The sequence below is a fragment of the Phaenicophaeus curvirostris genome, chromosome 24 (genome assembly GCF_032191515.1).
Source record: "Phaenicophaeus curvirostris isolate KB17595 chromosome 24, BPBGC_Pcur_1.0, whole genome shotgun sequence".
NCBI classification, from domain to species: Eukaryota; Metazoa; Chordata; class Aves; order Cuculiformes; family Cuculidae; genus Phaenicophaeus; species Phaenicophaeus curvirostris.
Window position 1 is genome coordinate 6,472,339 of NC_091415.1, and position 27,459 is coordinate 6,499,797.

The following is a 27,459-nucleotide window of genomic DNA, read 5'->3' on the forward strand; positions in this document are numbered from 1 at the left end:
GGGCAGCCACCACTGCTCTGGGCAACCCGGGCCAGGGCCTCCCCACCCTCACAGCAAAACGTTTCTTCCTGAGGTCTCATATCAATTTCTCCTTCAGCTGAAAACCATTCTTTTCCTTGTCCTATCCCTGCACTCTCTGATCAAGAGCCCCTCCTCAGCTTTCCTGGAGCCCCTTTCAATACTGGGAGCTGCTCTGAGGTTTCCCTGGAGCCTTGTCTTCTCCAGGCTCAATAACCCCAACCTTCTCAGCCTGTCCTTGCACAAGAGGTGCCCCAGCCCTTGGATCATCAAAGCATCTGCATGGAGTGGGGAGGAGGAGGTGGGGATGTGCAGGCAGACTTTGTGGGTTGCAGCCTTTCTGTGGATGGGGGCAGCACCTCGGAGCTCTGCCCAGGCCCTTCTGTACTTAGAGATGGAGAAGAGGGACATCCCGGGTGCCCAGGAAGGGCTGTGGTTGGTGAAGTTGCCATCCATAGTCTTGCTATAGGTGGCAAAGCAGGAGGGGTAAGCGAGGTGTGCTTCTCGGCCTCAGAGAAGCTGGACTGCAGGGGTCCTGGAAGCGGTGTGCCCCAGCCAGCTCTCGAGTGGGACATTTAGAATCATAGAATCACCAGGTTGGAAGAGACCCACTGGATCATCGAGTCCAACCATTCCCATCAATCACTAAACCATGTCCCTCAGCGCCTCGTCCACTTAAACACCTCCAGGGAAGGTGACTCAACCCCCTCCCTGGGCAGCCTCTGCCAGGGACCAATGGCCCTTTCTGTGAAAAATTTTTTCCTAATGTCCTGCCTAAACCTCCCCTGGTGGAGCTTGAGGCCATTACCTCTCATCCTGTCCCCTGTCACTTGGAAGAAGAGCCCAGCTCCCTCCTCTCCACAACCTCCTTTCAGGTAGTTGTAGAGAGCAATGAGGTCTCCCCTCAGCCTCCTCTTCTCCAGGCTAAACACCCCCAGCTCTCTCAGCCGTTCCTCATCAGGCCTGTTCTCCAGCCCCCTCACCAGCTTTGTTGCTCTTCTCTGGACTCACTCCAGAGCCTCAACATCCTTCTTGTGGTGAGGGGCCAGAACTGAACACAGGATTCGAGGAGCGGCCTCACCTGTGCTGAGTCTAGAGGGAGAAGAACCTCCCTGGCCCTGCTGGTCATGCCATCTCTGATCCAAGCCAAGATGCCATTGGCCTTCTTGGCCACCTGGGCCACTGCTGGCTCATGTTCAGTCACTGTCAACCAACATCCCCAGGTCTTTCTCCTACAGGCAGCTTTCTAGACAGACTTCTCCTAGTCTGTAGCTCTGCATAGGGTTGTTGTGCCCCAATTTCACACTCATTTAAACAGATGGAGCCCCACAAAGAGTCCCAAGTGCTCATGTGTTTGCCCAGTCCTTCTCTGAACACTGCTGTGTCTATTCCTTGCTAGGTTGACTGGGTCCAGTGCGATGGCAGCTGCAACCAGTGGTTCCACCAGGTGTGTGTGGGCATCTCCCCAGAGATGGCAGAGAAGGAGGACTACATCTGCGCCAGCTGCTCCGGGAAGGGCTCTCCATATCGGAAGTAAAACTCCCCGTAAACCGTTCAGGACTTGAGTAAAGAAGGTTGTCTGAGTTTTCCAATAAAGCCGCAGGGGCTGGTTTAAATACCAGGTTGCAAATGGTGCTACTTCTATCCTTATGGGATCATTTTCCAGAACTCAAAACAATTTTTGACACTTTTGTATTTTTCCTTGATCTGTTTGTGGTTGTTGAGGTTTGAGATGCTGACTGTTTAGCAGGGGTTTCCACCAATTTGGAAGGCATTTGAAACATGCACCTTTTATTGTACAGCATTAAATTACCTCTCTGGGATTTACCGGCGTATTTAATTCAGCTTGGTTTAGGTGCAAAAAACCCCGCACCATGAATTTTCCAATAAATCCTCTTTTGAGGAAATCCCTGTTTACTCTGTTAACTCTTTGGAGACTTTAGTTTTTTTCCACTTTGTTTTTCGTAGACTAGGTTTATTTATCTGAGCAATAACTTCTATGTCTGGTTTCAGTGACTGGAATGACAATTCGGAACGGCGTGTTGCTTCTAGCATTGGTTGGTGTACAGAAAGCAAATGTTAGATCCTAGTGTCACTGATGGCCCGGTGATGTAGAACACAGGAGAAAAAAAAAAAAAAGGTCTGTAAAGTACTTGCCACAGCTGTATTTTGGCTTTCTCCTTTTTTGGGTAGCTTGTATCAAATGTTGCAGTTTATATTGTGGAATAAACCCCTGGTTATGTTATAAAATTAAATGTTGGTGTTTTTAGAGAGCTTGAAATGCACTTTCTTTTCCCTCTGGGTCTGATGGCACTGGTGAGTTCTCTCCTTCAAGAGAAATCCTTCTTTAGAAAAGGAATTGCAAAAGCCATGATACTTTCTAACCTTGCTCATTTATTCAGCCTGGGGAGGAGGCAGATCAACATGTTCACCCCAAGCTCCCCTGATGTTTACCAAGTCTTTTGCAAAGCTCTTCCAAAACTGGAATTGTTTACAGGTTGGGTGAATAAAGGGTTGAAACTACAGTTTGTGAAATGGTGGGGGCAGGAAAGGGGGATTCACAACAGCGATGAAGCTGTGGGGCAGCTCCTTCTGCCAGCCCCGTGCACCTGGCTGCAAAGGAGACACTCCCGGTCACGGCTGCATCAGCAGGGCCTGTGCTGGTGCTCAGTGGGTTCCTTCCGGCCACTGGTGCTTGCATTTCGGCTGGAAATCTCAGGACTGGTGGTGGTTCTGTCAAAGACTCCTTAGGGTCCTTGGCTGGGGGATAAGAAAGGGCTGAGCTGGTGCTGGCTCAGGGAGCAGACCTCAAGGAGGAGACGCGTTGATGTAAGCCTGCAGGGGCTCCACGTTGAAACCTTTCATGCTGCACCCAAACCCCCTTGCTGGCAATTCCTAGTGCAGAGCTGATGCACATTTGGAATAGCTTGGTGACAGCAGGGTAGCTCCGGGGCCTGCCAGAGCGGAGCTTGTGCAGCCCTGGAAGATGGGAGGTCCAGGAGATCCTCGTCTCGGAGAGAGCGCTCTCCTTGCAACATCCTATTGCTACCTAAATTGCAGTGGTACTGGCATTCCTGCCCTTCATTATCAAGAGGAATTTGCTGTCAATTTTCCTTCCTGCAGGTTGCAGCCCTTTTGCCGTGGGCAGAAGTGCAGTCACTGGGTGCAGGATGAAGCCTTTGAGCTGTCCATGGCTGATAATGACATGGTGGAGCCGTGTGTGGAGTCAGAACTGTGCAGGAATTGCTGTCCCAGGGCTGTGGGTTTTTTTGAACATTGAGTTAGCTCTTTAATTCCTTCATGGTTTTCTCCTGTCAGAGAATCTCCAGCCTGGCTTGGGGGATCGGCCTAAAGAGCTGGCGAAGGGGAGTCAGGCAGCCTGGCCACATGTACGTTGGTTACGTGTGTGTGTGCTTCCGTGGTGTGACTCGCTGTAGTTACCAAAAGGATGTTTTGACACAGAATCACAAAATCACTAGGTTGGAAAAGACCCACAGGATCGAGTCCAACCATTCCCATCAATCACTAAACCGTGCCCCTCAGCACCTCATCCACCTGTCCCTAAAACACCTCCAGGGAAGGTGACTCAACCCCCTCCCTGGGCAGCCTCTGCCAGTGCCCAATGACCCTTTCCGGGAAAAATTTGTTTCTGATGTCTAGTCTGAACCTCCCCTGGTGGAGCTTGAGGCCATTCCCTCTCGTCCTGTCCCCTGTCCCTTGGGAGAAGAGCCCAGCTCCCTCCTCTCCACAACCTCCTCTCAGGTAGTTGTAGAGAGCAATGAGGTCTCCCCTCAGCCTCCTCTTCTCCAGGCTGAACACCCCCAGCTCCCTCAGCCGCTCCTCCCTTTTCTGGGTGTTTTTCCTTGCTTGGAAGGAGTCTTTGTGCAGCTGAGGTAACAGTATGAGCTGTGGAAACACCTGATCTGTAATAACATCCTTTTAGAGGGGGCAGATGAACAAACTGGAATTGGAATGAGCTTGCATGGGTTTCAGGTGTAGCTGAAAACACTATAGAAGTTTCTCTCACTGTATCCCTTTTTTTATTTTCCATTGAAGCAATGGCTGCTTACCAAAAAGTGCCAGAGGAGTCCCAGGCAATGAGGCTTAGCGAGATGGTTTGGTGTAGGAGCAAGGGCCTGTGGTCGTTCTGTGGAGCGCAGGGGTCAGAGGAGACATCTATGGTCCTGACATCAACGTTTCTTGTTGGGATTAATGATTGCAGTAGAACCAGAGTGTGATGCTTTGGATATTACCACGTCTTTGCCTGAAGTAGAAAATCCAGTCCCTGGGTGACCAATGCCTACAGTGCACGATGTCTGCTTAAAGATTTGCATTTTGTTTCCTGCTGGAATTGTGACCTCAGGAACGGGTGCTGGAGGTTGCTGCAGAGGTGGCTGTGCCGTGGGGCTGTGCCTGTTGGCTTTCAGCCCCATGTGGATACTTGAGGCTTGATTAGGTCAGGGTTTGGCTTTGTCAAACAAAATAAGCAAGAGATTTGTTGTTTGGTGGTGTCTCCAGGGCTCCATGTCAGGGCTGGTTCTGTTTAATATCATTACCTGTGGTCTGGATGAGTGGATTGTGTGTTCCCGCAGTTTGCAGGTGACGCCAAGTTGGGTGGGAGCGTCAGGAAGGCTCTGCAGGAGGGGCTTTAGTCCAGAGAAGGGGAGACCTCATCGTTCTCTGCAGCTCCTGAAAGGAGGTTGGAGCAAGGTGGGTGTTGATCTCTTCTTCCAAGTGACAGGTGATAGGATGAGAGGAAATGGCCTCTAGTTGTGCCAGGGGAGACTCGAAAATGGGAGAAATTCCTTCACTGAAAGGGTTCTCGGACACTGGCAGAGGCTGCGCAGGGAGGTGGTGGAGTCCCCATCCCTGGAGGGGTTTAAAAGACAGGTGGGTGAGGTGCTCAGGCATGTGGTTTAGTAGCGGACAGGTAGGTTGGACTTGATCTCAAAGGTCTTTTCCAACCAAACGCTTCTATGATTCTGTGATCAGCCTGACTCAGCACCAGCAAAGACAAAAACGTGGAGAAAAGAGCACACCAGGGTTTTGGTGTAAACTTCTTGTCTTGAACAGTAAAATAATCGAGCCCTTCTCCTCCCCGGCACCTTCAGACACCTCTTCTTTGGGGTGAGAAGACAGGAGAGGTACGCTGGACAGAATTTCTTGGAAACAGCACATCAGTCCCTAATATTTCCTATACAGTTGAAGCTGGGGTGTACAAGCAGCTGACTCCTGGCTAGGGGAACGCTCCCTCTACAGCTGTGGAGTTGTGTGTTTGCAAGTTAAAAGGCACTGAGAGGGAAAACCAGCACTGAAATGTTGTCTTTCTGCGCTGTGGAGCTTCACCAGTCGTTCACCAGACCCAAGGATGGGATTGGGGTGTCCAATACCGACTGAATACACGGATAGTCAAGGAAACAAGGCATTAACACGTAGTTAATTTTCCAGCTTGGTCCACAGGCAGCTCTGTTAAGATGTCTGATGCACAAAGCCCTGCTTGAGCACTAGCACGCAGGCCAGGTCCCCACCAGAGTCGACGCCAGATCAGCAGAGAAGAGCAACAATTAGTGTTTTGGTTGCTTTCTGCAGCAGGCGATGTGCTTGTAGGGCACGACTACACGTGTCACCGGGGATTTGGGAAGAGAAGGGAAGGTCTCCACATGCACAGGCAGCAGCTACCCAGGAGCAACACTGAGGAGCTGAGATGGCTCTTCTATGAGTGTTGAAATGATTGTGTTTTCCCAAGAGAAGGGTTGAGGTGCAGCCTTGAAAACACAGCTTCGTCGTTTCTTCAGAAGTGAACAACATGCAGACTGAGAGTTCTCCTCTAGGATGTAAACACATCAGTCGCTGGAAGCAACAGCCCCAACCCAAGAGGAGCATCAATAAAAATAAAAGCTGTGTCTGGATGAGGTGATAAAGCAGTCAGACTAGATTAATAGTACTGCAGGTTCGACACTCCGGTTCTGTTTGAGACAGACAAAAAATGTTGGTAAAAGGAACAAAGATTTTACAAAACCATAAAAGCCTGTGTGAGATGTGATGCGCTACTGGGTCCGACATTCCAAGTGCTGAAGAAGGTTTGCTGAAAGGCGATTGAAAAGAAACAGTGACCTCCCCTAAATGAAGAGGAGCAGCTTCATGATGTACTTCAGTTTTTCCAGTTCCAAAATGTTTGTTAATCCTGCTGCTTCCAATAATGCTCGTAAAGGGACTTGGCTGTTTAATCACAACACCAGGCCAGATCTGGGCCTAGGGGGTGCCTATGGAAGTCTGTGTGAGCCGGGCATTTAGAAGTGTATAAATATTTTATAAAAAGCAGTAAAATTAGTAGCTCCTTGTCTACAAATGGCACAGTTCACTCAAAGAGCGTCTCCATCACCCAGGGTTTGTTGAGAGCAAAATCAATGTTGGAGAGTATTTGCCGGGCATTGGGCTGCTGCGCTGTCTGTTGGGCTTTTGGGTTTCATGTTCTTGCTGCTGCCTGGAGTTAAACCTTAACCAAGTCAGGGATGGGTCAGGCACCTCCCGCGTAACACCCCCAATAACACCTCGAAGCTGGGGCTGCTGCTGTGCCTGTTCACTGGTCCAAAGCAGGGGTGGCTGCCCCATCCCTGGAGGTGTTCAAGGCCAGGTTGGATGGGGCTTGGAGCTCTTGATTCAGGGGGAGGTGTCTCTGCCCGTGGCAGGGGGTGGAGAGGGCTTTGAGGTCCCTTCCAACCCAAACCATTCATGTTTCTGTGATTCTCTGTTCTGGCCTTGATTTCTCCTAGAGAATGTTGCTGGTTCCAGAAGCCCCGTGTCGGCCACACAGCTTTCTGTGGGATCATCCCTTTGGTGGGGCCGCAGGGGATCTGCCTCGCGCAGGAGCTGGAACATCACAGGAGGAAATGAGGAGTTCATCAGAAAGTAACTTCTCATGCTGAGAATGTCATCTTTTTGTGGTGACTGGCACGTCAAAAAGCACGTCAAAAGAAAAGATGAATGTTGGAATCTATTTGGCTTCGAGGCAAAAAGTGTTCAGCATTTGAAAGGCGAGCTCCAAGTTTGCTGGCTTTGCAGGAAGCTTCAATGCAGAGAACATGTGAAGAGTCTGTGCAGTGTACAAACCAGGTGGAAATTCAAACCTGAAAAAGCCTGGAAGGTAACTTCTACAAATACAGGAGGATGAGTTGGAGCATTCAAAGCAGTTGTACGGTCGCTCAGACAAAGAAGGGGAATAGGGGCTTGAAGAGCGTTGCTCTGGGATGTCCCTCCTCTCCCTAAACTGCATCCTTATTTTCTGTAAAATGTTAGTAAGCACAGAGGAAACCATTTTAAATGCTAAGAAGGGACAGAAGTGATCACATACTCACCCAGAGATGTCAGTTCTAGTGTTTGCCAGCCAGCACAGGGGCCAGCGGAACGTCTGGTGAGATAATCCTGGGCTGATTTTGCTGCTGTTGGTGCAGAAGGAATCCACTCCTGCTTCCCACTAAACCAAAACCTGAGGACGGTGCAGAGGTGAGCAGATGACCCCGGGCGAGCAGAAGTTACACCTCATGTAAAATACGTATCTGTTCCTTCATCAGAGACAGCATTTCGAGCTGGGAATGGAAAAAGGAAAATTGATCCTTTTTCACCTCATAGAGAACGTGAGCAATGAGGGGGGCAGCCAGGGCCCAGTCTCTGCCCCTGGGAGCGCGTCTGCTCTTCTCCCCTCTGCCCACAAAAATACCACCCGGACCTGGTTGTGCTGCTGATGGGGAAGGAATCTGCTGTCCCCAGCCTGCCTGGGGGTGCGGGGTGTGCTGGCCTCTTCGTTTGAGGGGGAGAGACGTGGTCCATCAGCCCAGCATCCCGTACTTCTGACTTTGTGGTGTGGCCAACTTTTTTGTACCTGTCGGCTCGTAACTGCCTGCAGCTCCCCCAGAGCTTGTGCACAAGGAGCTTCTGGAGAGCGCAGCACCTCCACCAGCCGCCTGTTTGGGATGCGAAGCCACACTCTGAAGAGCTCGTTTTGTATGCGTTACTACTGCTTTTGGTACTTGTAACGATTTGTAAGATTGCTTATACTTCCCAAGTAACGAGTTGTAGAAAACGGCAATGGAAGCAGAGCAATCCTTCACCCCCCTGTACACGTGGCTCCTGTTTTACGACAGCTGGAGACCATCAACAGCAACCTTGTTCCTGACTCAAGTGACAGCGGCCCCTTGAGCACCATGTATGCAAACCTGAATCAGAGCGAGTCCAGAGAAGAGCAACAAAGCTGGTGAGGGGGCTGGAGAACAGGCCTGATGAGGAACGGCTGAGAGAGCTGGGGGTGTTTAGCCTGGAGAAGAGGAGGCTGAGGGGAGACCTCATTGCTCTCTCCAACTCCCTGAAAGGAGGTTGTGGAGAGGAGGGAGCTGGGCTCTTCTCCCAAGGGACAGGGGACAGGACGAGAGGGAATGGCCTCAAGCTCCACCAGGGGAGGTTTAGGCTGGACATTAGGAAAAAATCTTCGACGGAAAGGGTGATTAGGCACTGGCAGAGGCTGCCCAGGCAGGGAGTTGAGTCACCTTCCCTGGAGGTGTTTAAGGGACGGGTGGACGAGGTACTGAGGGACGTGGTTTAGTGATTGATGGGAATGGTTGGACTCGGTGATCCAGTGAGTCCTTTCCAACCTGATGATTCTATGATTCTGCGCACAACTCGCACAGAAGCATGGTGGGAAGGACTGGAACTTCTTTGTGCACCACCATCTCGACACCCTCACAAGGAAACCTCGCTCCGAGGGTGACCTTCACGACATTTAAAATCAAAATTGAGCTGGTTTGGCCCTAGTGGCTGCACCTGTCCCTTGGGCACGGCCCCTGAGCAGCTTCCCATGCTCCTGGGTCTCCTTCAGGGCTTGCGGTGGGAGCCCTCCTGGTGCCATGGTACGATGTGAGGGACTGAACATGAGGGACTGATGTGAGGAACTGCTCCCCCTCCGATACTGAAAATGCCAGGAAATCAACTTTCTAAGACTCATTTTGGAGTTTTAGAAAGCAGCACCTTTTTAATCAGGCCTGGCAACGTGTGTCCATCCATTGTGTGCAGCGAGACAAGAGCTGGGACAGAACAGATCCCCACTTCCATGCATGTGTATAAATTCTCATAGAAATGCTATGCATATTTTATTACTTTCCGAGGACTCATTTTAATGTTATTATGAACTTCACAACTGTCACACCCCTTCCTAATTTGGATCTGGCTCTAACTCTGCCTGACCTTGCATTTGCGATGGGGGAAGGCTGCAAGCAGACGTGATTAGAGAAGAAGACACGTCTGTTCAGCACTGATCATAGAATCATAGAATCACCAGGTTGGAAGAGACCCACCGGATCATTGAGCCCAACCATTCCCATCAATCACTAAACCATGTCCCTCAGCGAAATTCATGCTGAATACAAGGCGTTATCGCCTCTGAATGAACAAAGAGGGTAACAGTGTCTGGAAAAAACAGTATTTGAAAAAAAAGAAATCAAGCTATATAAAAAAAAAAGCAATAAAAAACCACGCTCTTGGAGGGATGTTCTGTGTAATGTTCAAAGAGCACGATTCCTTAGATGAAACTGAACTCTACTTTAGCTGAGATCAAAATATTGCACTTTGAGTCATAGGAACTACTTTCTGTACCAGCCTGGCTCCCGCCGGGGCCCGAACGCCCCACACTGAGGAAACGAGAAGCCGTCCCTGTTACATAAAGTGCAATATTTTGATCTGTGCACCAGGCAGGAGGACAGGCTGAGAGAGTCGGGGTTGTTCAGCCTGCAGAAGAGAAGGTTCCGAGGAGACCTTAGAGCAGCTTGCAGTATCTGAAAGGGGCTCCAGGAAAGCTGGGAGGGACTGTTCACAAAGGCTTGTGGTGATACGAGGAGGGGCAACGGGTATAAACTGGACAGGGGCAGATTTAGATTAGGCATAAGGAAGAATTTCTTCACCATGAGGGTGAGGAGGCCCTGGAACAGGTTGCCCAGAGCAGTGGTGGCTGCCCCATCCCTGGAGGGGTTCAGGGCCAGGCTGGATGGGGCTTGGAGCCCCTGATCCCGTGGGAGGTGTCCCTGCCCATGGCAGGGGTGGGACTGGATGGGCTTTATGATCCATTCCAACTCAAACTATTCTACGATTCTATGAACTGTAGCGACTGCTGGAACCTCCCCTGCTGGGAGTTTTCATCTATCTTAAAGCCTAGGTCAGTACAGCCAGAGCCGGCTGCAAATTAGCACAAGTTTTGACTGTTGCAAAGTTCCTAATAACATTAAAACCCGTCCCTGAGAGGAACAGAAGATGCGCGAGGCCTCTGGGAGGGTTTATCCCCGTGCCTGTCAGCGGGGCTCCGCGCTGCCGCAGCTCCTGTCTGGCTGCACACGAGGTGGAGATGAGTCGCCTCGGCCCGGTTAAGGGCTGCTCGCTCCCTGAGGCACCGAAACGAGCCTTAGAGAGTTGATTTTTATCATTCAGGGGGCTCAGAGCGCCCCGGGCTCCCCTTGGGGTCCCCTCGGGGTCCTCCCACCCTGGGTCCGCCCCGCCGCCAGGGGCGCTGTGACCTCCAGGGGGCGCTGTGGCCTCTAGGGGCGCCGTGACCGCTCCGCCGCCAGGGGGCGCTGTGGCTTCTAGGGGCGCTGTGTCCCCCAGGGGCGCTGTGGTCGCCAGGGGGCGCTGTGGCCTCTAGGGGCGCCTGTGCCCGCCCCACCGCCAGGGGGCGCTGTGACCGCCAGGGGCGCTGTGTCTGCCAGGGATGCTCTGTCTGCCAGAGGGCGCTGTGCCTGCGTCCCCCCCCCCCCACCGCCAGGGGACGCTGTGTCCCCCAGGGGCGCTGTGGTCGCTAGGGGCGCTGTGCCTGCGCCCGCGCCGCCGCCAGGGGACGCTGTGTCCCCCAGGGGCGCTGTGCCCGCCAGGGGCGCTATGTCCGCCCCGCCGCTGGGGGCGCTGTGACCGCCAGGGGCGCTGTGCCCTCCGCGCCGGCAGGGGGCGCTGTGCCGCGCCCGCCCCGCCGCGCCGGCAGGGGGCGCTGCCCCGGCCCGGTGGTCTCGCTGGTCGCGGGGCGATGGCGGGAGCGGGAGGCGGCGCGGGGCCCGGGGCCGGCGCGGGGCCCGGAGCGGGGCCTGTGGCGCAAGGGCTGAAGGAGGCGCTGGTGGAGACGCTGACGGGGATCCTGTGCCCGGTGCAGGCGGTGCGTGCGGCCGCCGAGGAGCAGGTGAAGGTGCTGGAGGTGACGGAGGGTGAGTGCGGGCCCGGCGGCGGGGAGGCCGCGGCCCCGGGGGCACCGAGGGGACGGAGCCGGGATGGGGCTGGGGCCCAGGGGCTGCGGCGGCGGCCGAGGGCCCGGCCGGTTTAGCCGGGAGGAGAGGGGGCTGAGGGGAGACCTCATCGCTCCGTGCAGCTCCTGAGGGGAGGTCGGAGCGAGGGGGGAGGTGGGCTCTGCTCCCAGGGGACAGGCGACAGGACAAGGGGAACGGCCTCGAGCTGCGCCAGGAGAGGGTCAGACTGGATATTGGAAAAATTCTTTAACTGGAAGGGTTCTCAGGCACTGGCAGAGGCTGCCCAGGGAGAGGGTGGAGTCCCCATCCCTGGAGGGGTTTAACAGGCGGGTGCATGAGGTGCTGAGGGATCTGGTTTAGTAGTGGACACGTACGGTTGGATTTGATGATCTCAAAGGTCTTTTCCAACTAAGTGATTCTATGATTGTCTCCCCACAGCTAGCCAGGAGCATCACCTCTTAGTTTAACCTTCATGCCTTTCAAGAGTAGGATTTGTGATGGGAATGTAGTAAAGGCAGGGCAAATAGAAAGGCCTCTTGTTTCAGCCACCGTTTTCCACCCCAGCCAGCATCCCCAGCCCCATCCCCAGTCATGGGGAGCCTTCCCGCCGTGTCCGCAGGCCCTGCCCTGCTCCCACAGGGATCTTCTGTGCCCTTGTGCGTGCCCACATCCTGCAGGTCCCCACCTGTACCTGGCATGGTTTGGGTTGAGGGCGATCAGGATGCAGGAACCAGATGGCAACCAGCCTGTGGCTTTGAAAAGACAGAGCTTAGAAGAGCAAGCGCCCCAAATTCAGACCATGGCTCTTGTTATTCCATCACTTTTCTGGCCTCTCTGTGGTGTCACTACACTTGCTCTTGCACTCGCTGCTTTTCCTAGGTGAAAGCGACACTTAAAAACCTGTTGATGGTAATGTTTTATTTCACTTCAGTTTAAATTTTGTAACTCATCCCACTGAACTGGAATCTGTAGAAACTGCTGGGAGATTCACAGGTAATTGGCTGTGATGGGAGCTGGGCACTGGAGAGTACGACACTGCCTGCGTGCCTGTCCCCTGGCAGCTGGATGGGATGATTTTTCCTGTAGGAAATTTTGCCTTACCTTTGTCCAGTTGTGCCATTTTGAAAGTGTTTTGTGAAATGTTATAAAGGCTTTCTGCTCCTGAACTTTAGATCAGAAATGTTATCAAAGGAAGGTTACGTTATGGAGGAAGAAGGTGTAAGGGCGTGACTGGATCCAGAAGAGTGTGTGATAATGCTGCTCTGGGAATGAAAGGGGCATGAAAGGAAGGAAAAGTGATAAAGTCTTCCTTGTTATGCAGTCCTGTAAGGTTAACTCTCAGGTTGAGTCTTCCTTGATGCATGACCAGGAAATCTGTGCCGTTTGAGGTTTATCTTTGTGATTTGTTGGCATTGCAGCAGGACAGGTCCGGAACTTGTGAGGTTTGTTGACCCATAGAGCCTTTGCCTCGTAAATCTACTGCTTTACATAGTTGGCGTGCGCTTCAGCTTCAGCAGCAGCTTGTTTTTCCCCAGTCTGAATCTTACCACCAGGAATGCGTTCAGAGTTCTGTAATGGTTTGGGTATCGGGTTTCCAGAAGAGATTAGTTTTTGAAGGGCTGTAGGTGATGGGTGTCCCTGAGGTCCCTCTGAGAGCCCAGGAATGCAACAGAACTGCATTTGGTAACGGTAATGGCAAGAGGAATGGAATCTTCTCTGCCTCTGTTTTGTCGCTGTTTTACAAATATCCTACAGTTACCCACTTTTCCACTGCGACCACCCACTTTTCCTCTGCGGTCGCAGTCCCAGAGCCACCCAGCTCTCTTGCAGGACCTGTGCTGGTGACCTGGAGGAGGCTGTGGAATAACCCTCGTGCCGCCTGGAGGGGAGGCGGTCAGTGTCCTGGAGGGCAGCGCTGCCTCCCAGAGGGCCCTGCAGGGCCGGGCTGAGAGGAACCTCCTGAAATTCAGCAAGGTCAGACCCCAAGTTCTGCACCTGGGCAGGAGAACCCGCTGCTGGGGTGCGGGGTGGGCACTGCCTGGCGAGGAGCAGCTCTGCGACAACGGGCTTGGAGATCCTGGTGGCCGGCAAGCCGGACAGGGCCAGCAGCGTGGCCTGGAGGCCACCTGCCTCCCAGGCTGCCTGGACAGGATCAGAGGCAGCTGTCAGCCCTCTCTGGTCAGCACTTGTTAGACCACACCTGGGACACTGGGCTGGTTGTGCTCCCACCCCCTGGCACAGGACAGAGCTCAGCAAGGGCCACCGAGCGGTGGGGAACTGCAGCACTCGCCACGTGAGGGGATGCTGGAGCAGAGGGGTTTTCCTGTATGGAGACGGGAGAGTTTTGGAGATGGATCCGACAGCAGCTACTAGTAACTATGAGGAGACGATCAAGACACTGGGGGGTGGGAGAGGATGAAGGAAAACAGACACGAACCGAAAGAAGTGGTTCAGGTTGGACATAAGGAAAAATTTTTTCACTGTGATCTGCACCAAGCTTTGGAGCAGATTGTCCAGAGAAGCTGTGCTGCTACCAGCCTTGAGCACCTCCAAGACCTTCCTAGAAAATGCTCTGAGCAATCTCATTTGATGCTGCTTTGATCACAGGGTTGGACTGGACCCCTCCCGAGATCTGTCTCAGCTGAATTGTTCTGTGCTTCTGTGATTTCTTCTCTCATCCTAGTCAAGCAGCATGGGAGGAATAAGCTGTGTTCTCCTTTCAGTGCTGACTGTGGTACAGAGAAGCTTGCAAAAGCCTAGAGGAGGAGCTAAAGGACAGTGTTTGCCAGCACCTTATTTCTGGGATAAAGAAACGTGGATTGTGTGTGTCAGAAGTGCTTTAAAGAAAGAAAAAATGTGGTATTGCTAAGCAGTGTAGAGAAGATGGTGAGAATATAAGTGAGGGCAGTAGAAAAGAGCACAAATATTAGCACTTTTAATGGAAAAATAAATGAAAGAAAGCAAAACAGATTAAGGAAAAGCTTGTTAAAGACATAAAAAATTGTGATGATTGCATGTAGCGGAGGAGAAAGCGTTTCAGAGGTATTCATAGCCAAAAGGTGACTGTAGTGTGTGAAGTACATTCAGGGAGATGGGGCTTGTAGGGTGGCTGAACTTGTGTTCGCATTGACTTAACTTGCTCTGTGGAAGGGCATCTACAGGAGACGCAGTGAAAAATCCACATCGAGTTGAAGCATGAGTAGAAGTAGTTTAATTTCTTGGCTTACTTTAAATAGCAAGTGCTATGGAATGGACCTCAGAGTTTTAAAGGGATTGAGATTTTAAATTACTGTAAAACTTGCCACTTAAGGTCACTTAGGGACTGGATGAATGTAAGCTGGTAAACATGGGACAGCTTTTAGTAAAGGCTCTAAGGTGGGGACTGGAGGGTAAACGGTGGGATTCTTACAGGTGAATCGTTGTGGCTTTTGCACTGCTTGCAAGAGTTAAAATCATGTCAAGAGCTGGAATAAGGAGAGCTGGGGACATGAGATTGTTGTGTCAGAGTGTCTGTGTTTCATTGAAACGGAAGGAGTACTGGGGCTGCCGAAAAGATTTTAGAAAATTCCCTTACTGAAATGCTTTGAAGGAACTGAACTGCTGTGGGCAGCTCTTGAATTAATAAATGGTGGGAGGCTTGAAGAGGAGCTGTAGAAGTGACTGGTCGTGTTTCAGGCTGCAGGGAGACAATCGAGTCCCACGTGAAGCTGGACTGCTCAGCACGTCCAGAAATGATTTGGAGAGCAGTGAATGTTGGTGTGACAAAGTGGCTTGTAGTGCTGCGCTGTGCTGTTTGGTCTGGCCAGAGTGAGAATCGGTGGGAAAAATTACAGAATGACTTCATAGGAGTGAGTTAAGTGTGCGAAACCGTAGGTGGAGGTCGGTGCTGGTCAGCAAAGGTAGCGGTTGGGGAGGGGGAGACACAGCCCACATGGTACCTTAAAAAGTAATGAGCTGTCCTAATAGTTGCCAGTGGGAGAAGAGACCCCATTGTCAGTGCAGAGGCTTTGCTGAACATACCCATTCACTGTGCTCCCAAAGCCAAATGGACCGTTAAGGAGGGAACAGAGAACAAAGAACGACATAAATTCCTCTTGCTTCTGCCATCCCAGTGCCGCATGCGTTACTCAGTGCTCTCTGGAGGGATAGAGCAGGGCAGTATAAATGCAGCGCAGAGACACGCGCAGAAGCGCGGGAAAAGCTTCTGTTCTCAGAAGGAACAAATACATTGACATTTCTTCCTAGGAGAGAGTTAGCAGAGGTGGAGACTCTGAAATCATAAGGGGCAGAAAAGGTGAGTGAGGGGTGATTATTTGTGACTTCTCATAAAGCTGCCATGAGTTGAAAACAAATCTGAAACACGTAGATTGTTTCCCCCAGCGTGCAAACCATGCAACTCGTTGCTGTTGGATGTTGGAGACAGAAGCAGTTTAAAAATGGTTTGATGTTCCTGGAGGAAGATACTCACCAAGAACCTGTAAATGCCCTGGTCAGGTACCACACCTGCTTCAAGAGGCTCCCAGCACCAAGGTTTCTGAAGGAGTGTGTTGGTCTGCCCTCAGCCCTTTCCTTGAGCCGCTTGCAGCATCACCTGTGCAGTACAGTTAAGCCAAGACAGCAGTTAGCTCTCCCTGCGTGTTGCGTGCTGCCTCTCTCCAGCATCTGCTCTCCTCCACACGGATTTAGCCAGGTTGGGATAGTTCTGGTGTTTGTGAGGTTGCAGTTGAGCTCCCTGAAGCAGCCCGATAGGGGGTGGGTAGAAATGCAGTCAAAGGGAGCCTCTGGCACAGGCTGAATTGACCAAGAGGAGTCTCCTGTTTGCCTCAAAACAGCTGTTCTGGAGGAATACGGGGCGTGGGCTCTGGAGTAAGGACATGGTGGCAGCTTCTTCATGCCATGTCACCCTGAGCACCTTCCAAACGTGTCCCTAGCAACTCTGTCTCTTCCCCGCTCCTGTGTCTTCCCTGGTGGGAATAGGCATCACCTGACGGCTTGGGCATGGCAGTTGTGTTACTGTTGGTCTCTGGAAAGATGAAAGGTCACCCGATGATTTTTGTTGTCTCTAGGTTTAATTGGACATAAATATTAAGCAGTATCTGAGACTGTTCAGGGGAAGGCAGGAAAAACAAGAGCTCCAGGTTGTGGAGCCATGCGTGTGTCTGACTTGGCTTAACTCCACCATCAACTTGTTCCTAGTGCAGGAGGATAGCGTTTCCATTTCCCCTGTATCTGGTCCCTCCAGGTAACACTGCACACCATCTCTGTTGGTATACGTGTCTGCTGCGACTGGCATCATAGGGCTTGAGGATAGTTCCATAATACATAAAAATAACCTTTTTCTCTAGGTGTTAGAGAGCACATGTGGAGGCCAAGCTGTCTCCGGGGTCATAGAATCATAGAATCACCAGGTTGGAAGAGACCCATGGGATCATCGAGTCCAACCATTCCCATCAATCACTAAATCACATCCCTCGGCACCTCGTCCACTTGTCCCTTAAACCCCTCCAGGGAAGGTGACTCAACCCCCTCCCTGGGCAGCCTCTGCCAGGGCCCAATGACCCTTTCTGGGAAAAAATTTTTCCTAATGTCCAGCCTGAACCTCCCCTGGTGGAGCTTGAGGCCATTCCCTCTCGTCCTGTCCCCTGTCACTTGGGAGAAGAGCCCAGCTCCCTCCTCTCCACAACCTCCTTTCAGGTAGTTGTAGAGAGCAATGAGGTCTCCCCTCAGCCTCCTCTTCTCCAGGCTAAACACCCCCAGCTCTCTCAGCCGTTCCTCATCAGGCCTGTTCTCCAGCCCCTTCCCCAGCTTCGTTGCTCTTCTCTGGACTCGCTCCAGAGCCTCAACATCCTTCTTGTGGTGAGGGGCCCAGAACTGAACACAGGATTCGAGGAGCGGTCTCAAGTATTCGAGGAGGGTCATCAGAGCAGAGGCAGTGTCTCTCAGAAGGTGTATGGTGCATGTCCACCAGGAGGGATCGTTCTTGGACCCGTTAAAAGGAGCAATGTCTGTAACACATGCCCTAAATTATGCCAATAAGGAGTTTTAATGCCGACTTCTTGTACATTTGAAAAATACTGCTGCTCATGTGCCTGGTTAGATAGCAAGGCTGATGTTTTACATTGATGTACTAAGTCTCTGAGCTACTTGCTCTTGTGATTTGGAATTGCGGTAGTGGGAGGTGAATGGCTCCAGGCTGGAGCATTGACTTGCGTTTGCCTGTCTGTGTTTTGTGTTTCTGTTTGCCCTTTTTGCAGGTAGAAAGGGCATTTATGTGGCTCTCTCCAGCGTGGCTTCTGTTGTGACACCTTGTGTGTGGAATGGCATCTCCAGCTCAGTCCTTCGCGAGGTCATTTGTTGCCAGAAGCTGAGATACGCAGGTGGCTGTGAAGACGGCACTGACCTTGGCAAATTGACTCATGTCAGTCTGGGCTTGCTGAGACTCTTCAAAGCTTCTTGTCCATCTTGTTTGAGACTAGTCCTGCGCAGGAGACAACCAGTGCTTTGATTTGAACGTGATCTCGGATTTGAATATTGGCTTCATAGAACTTGTAAATGTTCTTTTAGTGTCTTCTCCCCCAGAGTAGGCAGCTCAGCACGTTCCGGTTGATGCTTTAAAGCTCCATGGATCCTCTGATGCGAATGGTAGGGTTTGCTGTCCGTTTGTATCAGGAGCAAAGCTGTAGGGACAGTGGTAGCACAGAACCTGTAGAATCACTTGTGCTTCACCAGTTCTTATGGTCAGCTCCTTCCTGATGAAGCTGTTTGATGCATGTGGTGTTGAGAGTAATGTCTGTGTTTCACTAGGTAACTCCTTGAATATGCCTGGCCGAGAAGGACCTGGGGGTGTTGGTTGACAGAGACTGAACATGAGCCAGCAGTGACCCAGGTGGCCAAGAAGGCCAATGGGGTCTCGGCCTGTATCAAAAAACAGTGTGGTCAGCAGGAGCAGGGAATTGATTGTGCTCCTGTACTTGGCATTGGTGAGGCCGCACCACAAGTCCTGGGTTCAGTTTGGGGCCCCTCACTACAAGAAGGACATTATGGGGCTAGAGCATGTCCAGAGAAAGGGAACAGAGCTGGAGAAGGGGCTGGAGAACAGTGGTTATGTGGAGCGACTGAGGGACCTGGGACTGTTTAGCCTGGAGAAGAGGAGGCTGAGGGGAGGCTGGTCTCTTCTGCCGAGTGGCAGGTGATAGGACAAGAGGGAATGGCCTCAAGTTACACCAAGGGAGGTTCATATTGGACATCAGGAAAAATGTCTTCACCAAAAAGGTTCTCGGGCCCTGGCAGAGGCTGCCCAGGGAGGTGGTGGAGTCCACATCCCTGGAGGTGTTTAAAACATTGGTGGATGAAGTGCTTAGGGATCTGGTTTAGTTGTTGACTGGTGTGTTTGGACCAGGGATTCACCTGGGCTGGCTGCAGCGCTGCCTGTCCCTGCCCCGGCAAAGACAGCTAAAGGGACCCATCGCAGCTCCTGAACCAGCCCAGTGTGGGTGCACTGAGCCAGTCTCTGTTGGTGCTGGTCCACTTCAACAAGGTAGGATGTGTGAAGTGTGCCCATTCAGTGGAAAGTCCTGCTCATTTATTCCTCGCAGCTTGCTTAATACAATTTTTTGGTTTGGTCCAGCTTCGTTTCTCCAAAGAGTTGGGGGTGAAGAGGTTACGTGAACTGGTTATGTGGGAGATGGAGCCTGGTTGTGAAGGAATAGAGGTGGGCTTCACTGATATTGAGGATAAGCAGAGCTGGGAGGAAATGTTTGCAAAGTGTTCCCTGTGCCAGGCCCTTAGTTAAAAGTTTCTGATTTTTTTAGTTTTACAGACATTGTCTTGGGAAGAAGGCTTGATGTTTCGGATGACTCAAATCTACAAAATATAAGTGGAGGAAGCACTTATCCAGAGATGCACTGAACTGCAATTGCTGTAGCAAGTCCCTCGTCAGCTGGGCAGTAACCAGTAGTAAAGCAGCTCTTTGAGCAAAGAGGAGCCAGCGAGCTATGCCACAACCAGTGGAATTTCAGTCCCTGGAAGGATTCTTGGACCTGCTCATTAAACAGTTGCCAGTGTCTATAACATAATGGGATAAATAGATGCTACACAGCTTATACTGTTTTATGAGCTGTTTTCAATAATTCCATGTAGGTTTTGTTTGACAGGAGTGCTGGCTTATTGCTTAAACAAGCAAGAGCTGGGGGTGATCTGAGTTCAGTAGGATTCCCGATATGAATTTGCCACAGCGGTCATTTATCAGTTGAGAAGATACGGTTTTGTAATGCTTTTAAGATGCACAGTTGGCTGAAAACCTGTGTTATAAGTGGCTTCTTGTCAAACCACAGGGCTTGTGAGACAGAGCTCTGGGTCGCTGTAGTAGTGAGGCCACCTCAAGTCTGCCAGCACTGGTGCCGCGGTCTGCATGGAGGGAGAGCAGAACTAACCAGAGGTTGGAAAATGGGAGAGGTGGCCTGAAATTGCTGGAATAAATATTGTAAATCAAATGCAGATTACCGTATGTAAAGGGAAACAATCAGATGTCTGTGTGCAAGCAGATGTAAAGATGTAAAATAGGCGTAGTAGTGAGTTGCAACTGTGTGAGATTCCATTTCTTCTGGCTTCTGAGTTCATTTATGCCCTTTGAAAATGTGGCTGAAATACAATGCGATACTCAAGTCTGCAGTACTGCAGACAACTTGAAGAATAATTACTGCTGCGGAAGTGTATTATGTTAAGTACCTCTCAGAATGAGGCTCCTTGCTTTTGCAGCTCAGATAAGAGGGTTTTTTCCTCTTTTTTTTTTTTTTAAATGCAGTATCTGTGAAGAAAGATTGAAGGAACTGGGTTTGCTCAGTGTAAGCATGGGAAAGTGAGAGGCAATTATCTCCCAGCCCAGAAAATCCTCTTACAGGCAAGGTGGATATTAGGAGGAACTCGGGTAACCCCGTGTGAGGCACCTAAATATGCTGCTAAGGAAAGTTACTGAGCTCTTTTTGAGAAGGGTGTTGGTTTTATCGGAGGTGCTGCCAGCACATTAAAGCTCTCCACGGGAGTCAGGGTGCGCTGGCGGGCCCTCGGGGCATACCTTCTGCTCCACAGCTTCCAGAAGTACAGGCTGACAAATGTATTCTTCAAGCAGACTGGTGAAATTAAACAAAGTGTTTAGCACAGTTATCAGTTACCTGGATCCTAAACTTGCAAATTTATGGAGGCGTATGGATTTACTGCTCTTCCTGGTTGTGATTTCCTGTACTCAGTCATCAACAGAATTGGTACAAGCATTTCAATTATGCCTCTGTTACAGAACTTGCTTGGCAACTAAAGAAACTCTTGCTTCTTCTGGACAAATGCCTTGCTGGTGAGGGTCCTGCAGCCCGTATGATGGTGCAGATGGTTCCTGGTGTCAGTGCTCAGGCAGTGTTTGCTCAGAAAAGCCCTTGGGATGCTCTGAGCTGTTGTAGGGGGTGCCTGGGGACAGCTAAAGCACGTTTCCAAACCACTCTCTGGATGAAGACTGCTGCCTGACTGTCTTCTGTCTTAACCCATCCTGGATCTTATTCATGCATCCCTCTTGTAGGGACTGGACTAAGGACCTTACATTGTAGATAAGATTTGTTTTTTTAAGAAACTAGATAATTTTCTTGTTGTTGACCGATGTTGCAAAATTTTTTGCCGATGAGAGAAAGAAATAAGATGCTGAGAAAATATATGAAGTTTGTGCAGAGAGCACAAGGTAGAATTCAGCTCATGATTCATTTGAGTAGCTACGCTTTGGAATTGTCTTCTCCTTCCCACATATGAATCATTCCACTGGTATGATGTCTTTCTCCAAATATCTTTATGAGTTTTGCTGTGTGGGAATAAAAGTTATGATGCTAACATGTTTTTTAATTTTGCTTCTTTTTTTTTCCTTGCAGAATTTGGTGTCCATTTAGCAGAACTGACTGTAGATCCCCAGGGAGCTCTGGCCATCCGTCAGGTGAGTTTACCTGGAACTGCAGAAAGAATTTGGATGGCAGTTTCCCTGGTGTTTAAAATATTCTCTCACCTTTCCAGGTGAGAAATTGGAGGTACCTGCTCTCTTTCAACATTATTCAGGAGTTATAAACTTACCTTTTTGAAAATAGTGCTTTTTGGATTTACTAAATCTGGTGCTGAGGCACCTCTGTGCTGGGAATGGGCACAGCTTTCTAGATGGATGGGAGGTATCAGCAAGCAGAGGTGACTTGTCTTTGCAGCAGCCGTTTCTGTAGGTGTTTTTCACCTGGAAGAGGATATTTAGGGTTTGTATTTCTTTAGTTACCATGTGGGCCTTTTTAGAAGTGAGGAGGTAAAGCTGCTGCTTTGTGTCAGTGCTATACAAGGCATTGGTGCTCACTGAATGACCCATCAGTTCATCTTTTCACTGCAATAGTTTTTTTGGTCCGTTTCATGAAGGTTTTGCATTTTTGACATCACTGTCACTGCTCTAAAAACAGGATGATGGGATGAGAGTCAAAGCAAACAGGTCAGGGAGACACCATGTTCCTGATTCTTGCCCTCTCTTCTAATACAGCTGGCATCTGTCATTCTGAAACAGTATGTGGAAACGCACTGGTGTTCTCAGTCAGAAAAGTTTAGACCTCCAGAGACCACGGAAAGGGTAAGATTTGGCTTCACGTTCTCTGCTTTGAGACACTTCATCTATCAAGAGTATTACTTTTGTAGGTGACCCTTGTGTATCATGGGGATTAATGGCTTCAGTTAAGGTTTCATGATGTTAACCACTTTGAAAATCTGTTTCAGTTGCTTGAAACAGCACTAGGCTTGAGAAGCTTGGGCTAATTTCTGTAGAAGTTCAGCTGTAATGTTTCTGCTACCCTAAGAGCAAGAGTAGAAGAAAGCTGCTTTGTAAGTTTTACAAACACCGATTCTGGCAGTCCTTTTTCAGAGTTTTGCTAAATCATGTGTTTTTCAGCTTGGGATTTAAAGACAATTTTCCCATGACAAATATTAGTGTAAATTTCTGCCGGGTTTCATTAGAAATCTGTTCAGTAGGAGTATCTGACAGCTAAAATGGCCAGAGATTCCAGCCCCTTGCCACTGTGACTGGAGCATCTTTTACATCTAGGATATGATTCATCCCATCCAGATAGAGTTGCTTGAAATAGATATTGTGAATTATGCACCAGAAGTGCTGGCTTTTTTTTTTTTACTGTCCCTTCAGGGTTCTGTGGCTGGTTCTTGTTTCCTAAAATCTTCCAAAGTAAGCAAACATCTTTCCTGACACGAGCTGGGATTTGTCTCAGCTAACTCTGAGTCCACATCCTGTCTCATTGCAGCTGTGAGCTGAGATTACATACGCTTAGCTGAGCACTCTGTGCGAGAAGAGTGCGATGGTAAAACACATCTTGCAGCTTTCTGTAAAAATTTACAGGCTGTAGCTTGCGAGATTTTGCATCTCATGAGTGTTCATTTTGTAAAACAGTGCTTACTCAGTGTCAGGATAAAGTCATAAGTATAACTTTCTATTAAACTGTTTTACAACTGGGGATCTGTTTTGCTAAACAATGTTATTTCCTACAGGCAAAAGTTGCTATTAGGGAGCTCCTACCCAATGGGCTGAGAGAATCCATCAGCAAAGTGCGCTCGAGTGTTGCGTACGCAGTCTCAGCAATAGCCCACTGGGACTGGCCTGAAGCCTGGCCCAAGCTGTTCAACCTCCTGATGGAGATGCTGGTTAGTGGAGATGTGAATGCGGTGCACGGAGCCATGAGAGTGCTTACGGGTACGTGTATGCGGGAGTTTTGGCAAGGCTGATGGAGGAAGCAGTTTCAGCGTTTTCTTGCCTTTATATCCTATCAATTTTCACTCGAAATTGAAAAAATTGGAATTTGCTGCTTCTCTTCTGCTGGGCGTGATACTTGTCGGTCACTGTTGAGTTGCATGCTCAGAAGATGTCGTGGAGGCTGAGGAAGAAGGGTCTGTGCTACAGGTTATAGCTCAGAGGGAACTTTGGTTGCAACACTTTTCCAGATAACCTGCAGTTTTTAATGTGGTATTTTTCCACTTGCCTTCAAGGGTTGCCACGGGTAGGCCAGACAACACTGATCGGTCAAGGACGAATTGCTGTGTTTTCAGTATATTGTTAGTGTTTTCCAAAGATTAAGTAGTCGCTATTGCCTACAAAGTTATTTTCTTGTAAGAACTTCCCTGCTCTTTCCATTTTCTAGAGTTTACACGGGAAGTGACAGACACACAGATGCCGCATGTTGCTCCTGTTATTCTTCCAGAGATGTACAAAATTTTCACAATGGCAGAGGTATGATTGTCACTACTGAGTTGGTGCTGAATGGTATTAGTGAGAATGTTTCTTGGAAGAAAGAAAGTCCGGATTTAATGGTTGAGCTGTGCTGCAGTATGAGTTGACTTTGAGAATTTTCTTGATGATGTGATAGTTGATGGCCGCTACTGTTTCAACAGAAATGTTGAATCCAGTGAAAATATGAGAGTCAAGTTAAAGCAAAAAATAAGTAAAATTAAAAGAAAATTAAAGGAAATAAAAGTATTTTGTGTTCCTGATCTATTATTTAAACTTTTTCCTAGGTGTATGGTATTCGCACAAGGTCGCGTGCGGTGGAGATATTTACCACCTGTGCCCATATGATCTGTAACATGGAAGAACTGGAAAAGGCAAGAGTTTAACTTACCCCATGGCATCCACTGAGTTCAAACTGAGCGAGGTTCTAAACAATTGTTAATATGAAAGTGAGATGCTGGAGAGTTCTGTATGCTGTCAGCTGGAGTTGTGGGGAAGAGGGAGTCATTTAACACATGTGAAGTGGATAACTCCTCCTTTAGGTGCTTGCCTTGATACAGTGACTTGGCGTCTGTAACTCATAATTCCATAATTAACTTGTGACATATAAACAGACATGCTTGTAACAGCTCAGAGACAGGGGAGTCAGCGTTGGGAGGAGATGGTATTTTGTTCCTTTGTTTGGAAATGCCTGCCTTGGTTTCCAGTCCCTGGGTGAACTGTGTGTCCTGGCCATCGGATGAGGCATTGGTTACAAGTCCTTGACCTTCATCAGTTGCTCTGGCATGCACGTTAGCCTTTTGTTCTTGAAGGGGTGATAGAGACCAAACCAAGCAAAATTTCAAAAGAATAGCTTTAGAAGGGAACCAAAAAAAAAAAAAACCAACCCGCACAGTGCAAATAAGCAGCTTTATACACCAGTCTCCTGTCTGGCTCTGAGCACACCTACATTTTATATGGCCTTTGACAAGTGGATTTCCCTGCGCTCCACAGACAATGAATTGTTCTTTTTGGGGAGTAGAGGTAGGAAAGGGTGGCTCTCAGTCTCATGGCTGATTGTTGCTGAGTGGCTGAAAGTGCTGTTTCCTCCCTGTTTGCACAGGGAGTAATTCAGTGCAGACTGTTGGGATGTTCCGATAATTACACCCTGTCTCTGCTGCACTGACAAGGTTACTCGTGCAATAAGATTGTGCAGCTGGTGCCAGTGTCCCAAAGACAGCAATAGCTCCCTGCGGATTTGTTCTGGAGGAGCACTGAAAGTGTCCTTTGCATTGTAAACAAAACTTCTCACATTGAATTCGCTGAAGTGGTATTTCATAATTTATTTAAGTATACAACTTTACTGCCTTAGCTATTATATTAGGAGGAGTATTCTCAATAAGATTATTTTTGTCCAGTATTACTTGCTCTGCCAAGCACTGCTTATGGAGTGCTTCGACATCTGGAAAAATATTTACTGTGTTTTCCTAGGAAGAATCACCATGATAATCTTCAGGCCAGCTGTTGATGCTCAGCTCACAGAGTGTTTGGTTTGGGGGAGGGTGGCTGCATGCAGGGCTCAGTGTGGTTGGGGTGTGATATGGTCACCCCAGGCTTCTTTCATAGCCCAAGGGAGCAGGGTGTGATTCATCCAGGCAAATGGAAGTGCCTCCTTAGGAGGATGTGTGCTGTTCCTCAGACGCTCCGGACTGGATTGTCCGGGTCTGTACCTGCAGTCTGAAGCCATTAGCTTGGATGGAGGTGTGTTTTGTTTCAGTCTGCACTGTGCAGTTTTAAAGGGTGGGATTCAGTTGAGCTTAGTTCCCAGTGTGAGGAAAGAGCCAAGTGATGTCCGAAACAAGTATTTCCCGTGACTTTACAATGTTCTGCTGTTGCCACGAGTCCCTCGCCAGTTTTGTAGCAGAAAAGTGCAGTTGCTGTTTGCTTCTGAGCTCTGCTTGTCAGACATGGGGGTTCCGTGTGTGGTATTCACCTGTGTTTGTGTTGATTGTAACCAGGGTGCGGCCAAAGTCCTGATTTTCCCTGTGGTGCAGCAGTTCACGGAGGCCTTTGTTCAGGCCCTGCAAATGCCTGATGGACCTACATCAGACAGCGGGTTTAAGATGGAAGTCTTAAAGGTAAGTCACGTAAGCCTGATTAAAGAATGGAGCACTGATACACTGTCAGATGTGCTGAAGAACAGAAACACTGGAGTGCGTGTCACCTCTCCTAGCATTGACCATGTTATGAAGTCTTTTATCTTTCAGCACTATACAAGATTGAAGTAAATTGTTTTGCTTATACTGAAATACCTATGATGAGGTCCATACGGATCTGTCCATAAATTTATCTATAGGGATTGATCCATAGGATGATCTGACTTGTCTTTTACTGATCTGAAACTTGGATACATCTTGTTTGACACCATACTCGGTAGTTAAATTATCTGTCTTTTCTGAAGAATTCTGCTGTAACGAAATTTTAGAAGCTTGTTACGTGCAGGTGCTTTAAGGCTAAATTATTTAAGGCTGTGTCAAAGAGAGTTGGAGAATCTGTGTGTTCTCCTGGTTTTCTGGGGGAAGAAGATTGTATTGCAGAGCTCTGTGTGTGTAGCTTTATGTGTGGGGACAAGAGTGCCAGTGTAGGTGTGGAGATCCCCTCAGCAGCCGGGAAGGCCCTGGAGTTGTAGGGAGCACTTCCTGCAAGAAGAGCTCAAAAACATAAGCTGCAGAGTCAAATCCAGCTCTTCATTTGCTTGCACGTGAGCTGGGGTAAGCAAGACTGAGGTCACAGAGTGCAGCTTTCTGAAGAGGTAGCTGAGGCTTGTCCAGCCACATTGCCTGAAGAAAGCAAAGAAGAGTTATTGAAGACAAGCATCTAAAGCTTTTCGTAATGACCAGCTTTGTGCTGGAGCCATGTAAATAAATACGAGGAGGGCGCTATTGTAACATATAAACTAGCACCCACTGAGTTCTGTGTTGTGGAACTTGTTTACCCGGTCCTGTTAAAGGTGGCATTCCCTGGGTTATGGCATCCTGGCAGTTCTCAGTGAGGGGTCACAGGTATCGTACGCTTGGAAGCAGCAGGAGCAGCGCCAAATGGAAGGGAGTTTGGGGAAGGATGTTGGCAAGTTCTGTTGCGAGAGTCTCTCCTGTGTTTTTTTTCCCTTTCCATTGTCTGTGCACTGAGATTCCCGGGACAGTAACATGTAGAAACACTAACATGAAGGGGAAAACTGTGACACTCTGCAGGGTGTACTCTTGGTTTGAACAGGCTCAAGACTGTCTGAATCTGTGGTTCCAGATACACACATTTGGATGTTCAGTGAGTAGAAGTAGTTTTCAGCCTACATGGGAAGCAGTTGGAGTTGATGACTTCCCTCTATCCATAGACTAGTTCTGTTTTTGTTGTATTCATACGTTCCACGGCCGCCTTTGTTACTTACCTAGCAGTGCTGACTGGAACTGGAGCTGTTTTTAGTCATGTCTGCATGGATACACGACAATGGTCTCTTGAAAGATGTGACAGGCTGGGAAAGTATTTGAGGAAACTTCATCATGTTCTTGTTCTCTACCTGACTTGTGTGTGGGCATCTGCTTTGGTCCTCTGCGAGGTCGGAGCAGTGCAAGAGAGGAATTCGGTCTGAATGCACTGCTGTGTGTTGATGGCAACAGAAAATCAGTGTGGATTTAAAAGGTAAATTCAGGAGATCTAGTGCTGACAAGTGGTTTGTAGGAGGCTCTTCTTGCAGAGATGAGCATTCTGGCTGTTGGCTCAGGGCAATTAATGATTTTGTCACTTAGTGTTTCTAAGCTGACAATACTCATTTTCTAAGGGAAAAGGGATTTAGGTGAAAGACCCATAAATTACCTTCCCTTGCAGAAAAGTGGATTTTATAGTCATTGTAAT

The 27,459-nt window shown here is 49.3% G+C and overlaps 2 protein-coding genes across 2 annotated transcripts in view; both read left to right on the top strand.

Moving 5' to 3' along the window:
• Positions 1-2,287, top strand: part of KDM5B (lysine demethylase 5B) — a 60,086-nt gene extending 57,799 nt beyond the window's left edge. Inside the window, exon 27 of the mRNA XM_069876227.1 lies at positions 1,418-2,287. Within this exon, the coding sequence (XP_069732328.1) occupies positions 1,418-1,555 (138 nt within the window). The 3' untranslated portion in view covers positions 1,556-2,287. The remainder of the gene's footprint in view (positions 1-1,417) is intronic.
• Positions 2,288-11,071: 8,784 nt separating this feature from the next.
• Positions 11,072-27,459, top strand: part of IPO9 (importin 9) — a 37,728-nt gene continuing 21,340 nt past the window's right edge. Inside the window, exons 1-7 of the mRNA XM_069875740.1 lie at positions 11,072-11,246; positions 21,191-21,252; positions 21,829-21,915; positions 22,839-23,040; positions 23,486-23,574; positions 23,859-23,945; positions 25,569-25,688. Of these exons, the coding sequence (XP_069731841.1) occupies positions 11,072-11,246; positions 21,191-21,252; positions 21,829-21,915; positions 22,839-23,040; positions 23,486-23,574; positions 23,859-23,945; positions 25,569-25,688 (822 nt within the window). The remainder of the gene's footprint in view (positions 11,247-21,190; positions 21,253-21,828; positions 21,916-22,838; positions 23,041-23,485; positions 23,575-23,858; positions 23,946-25,568; positions 25,689-27,459) is intronic.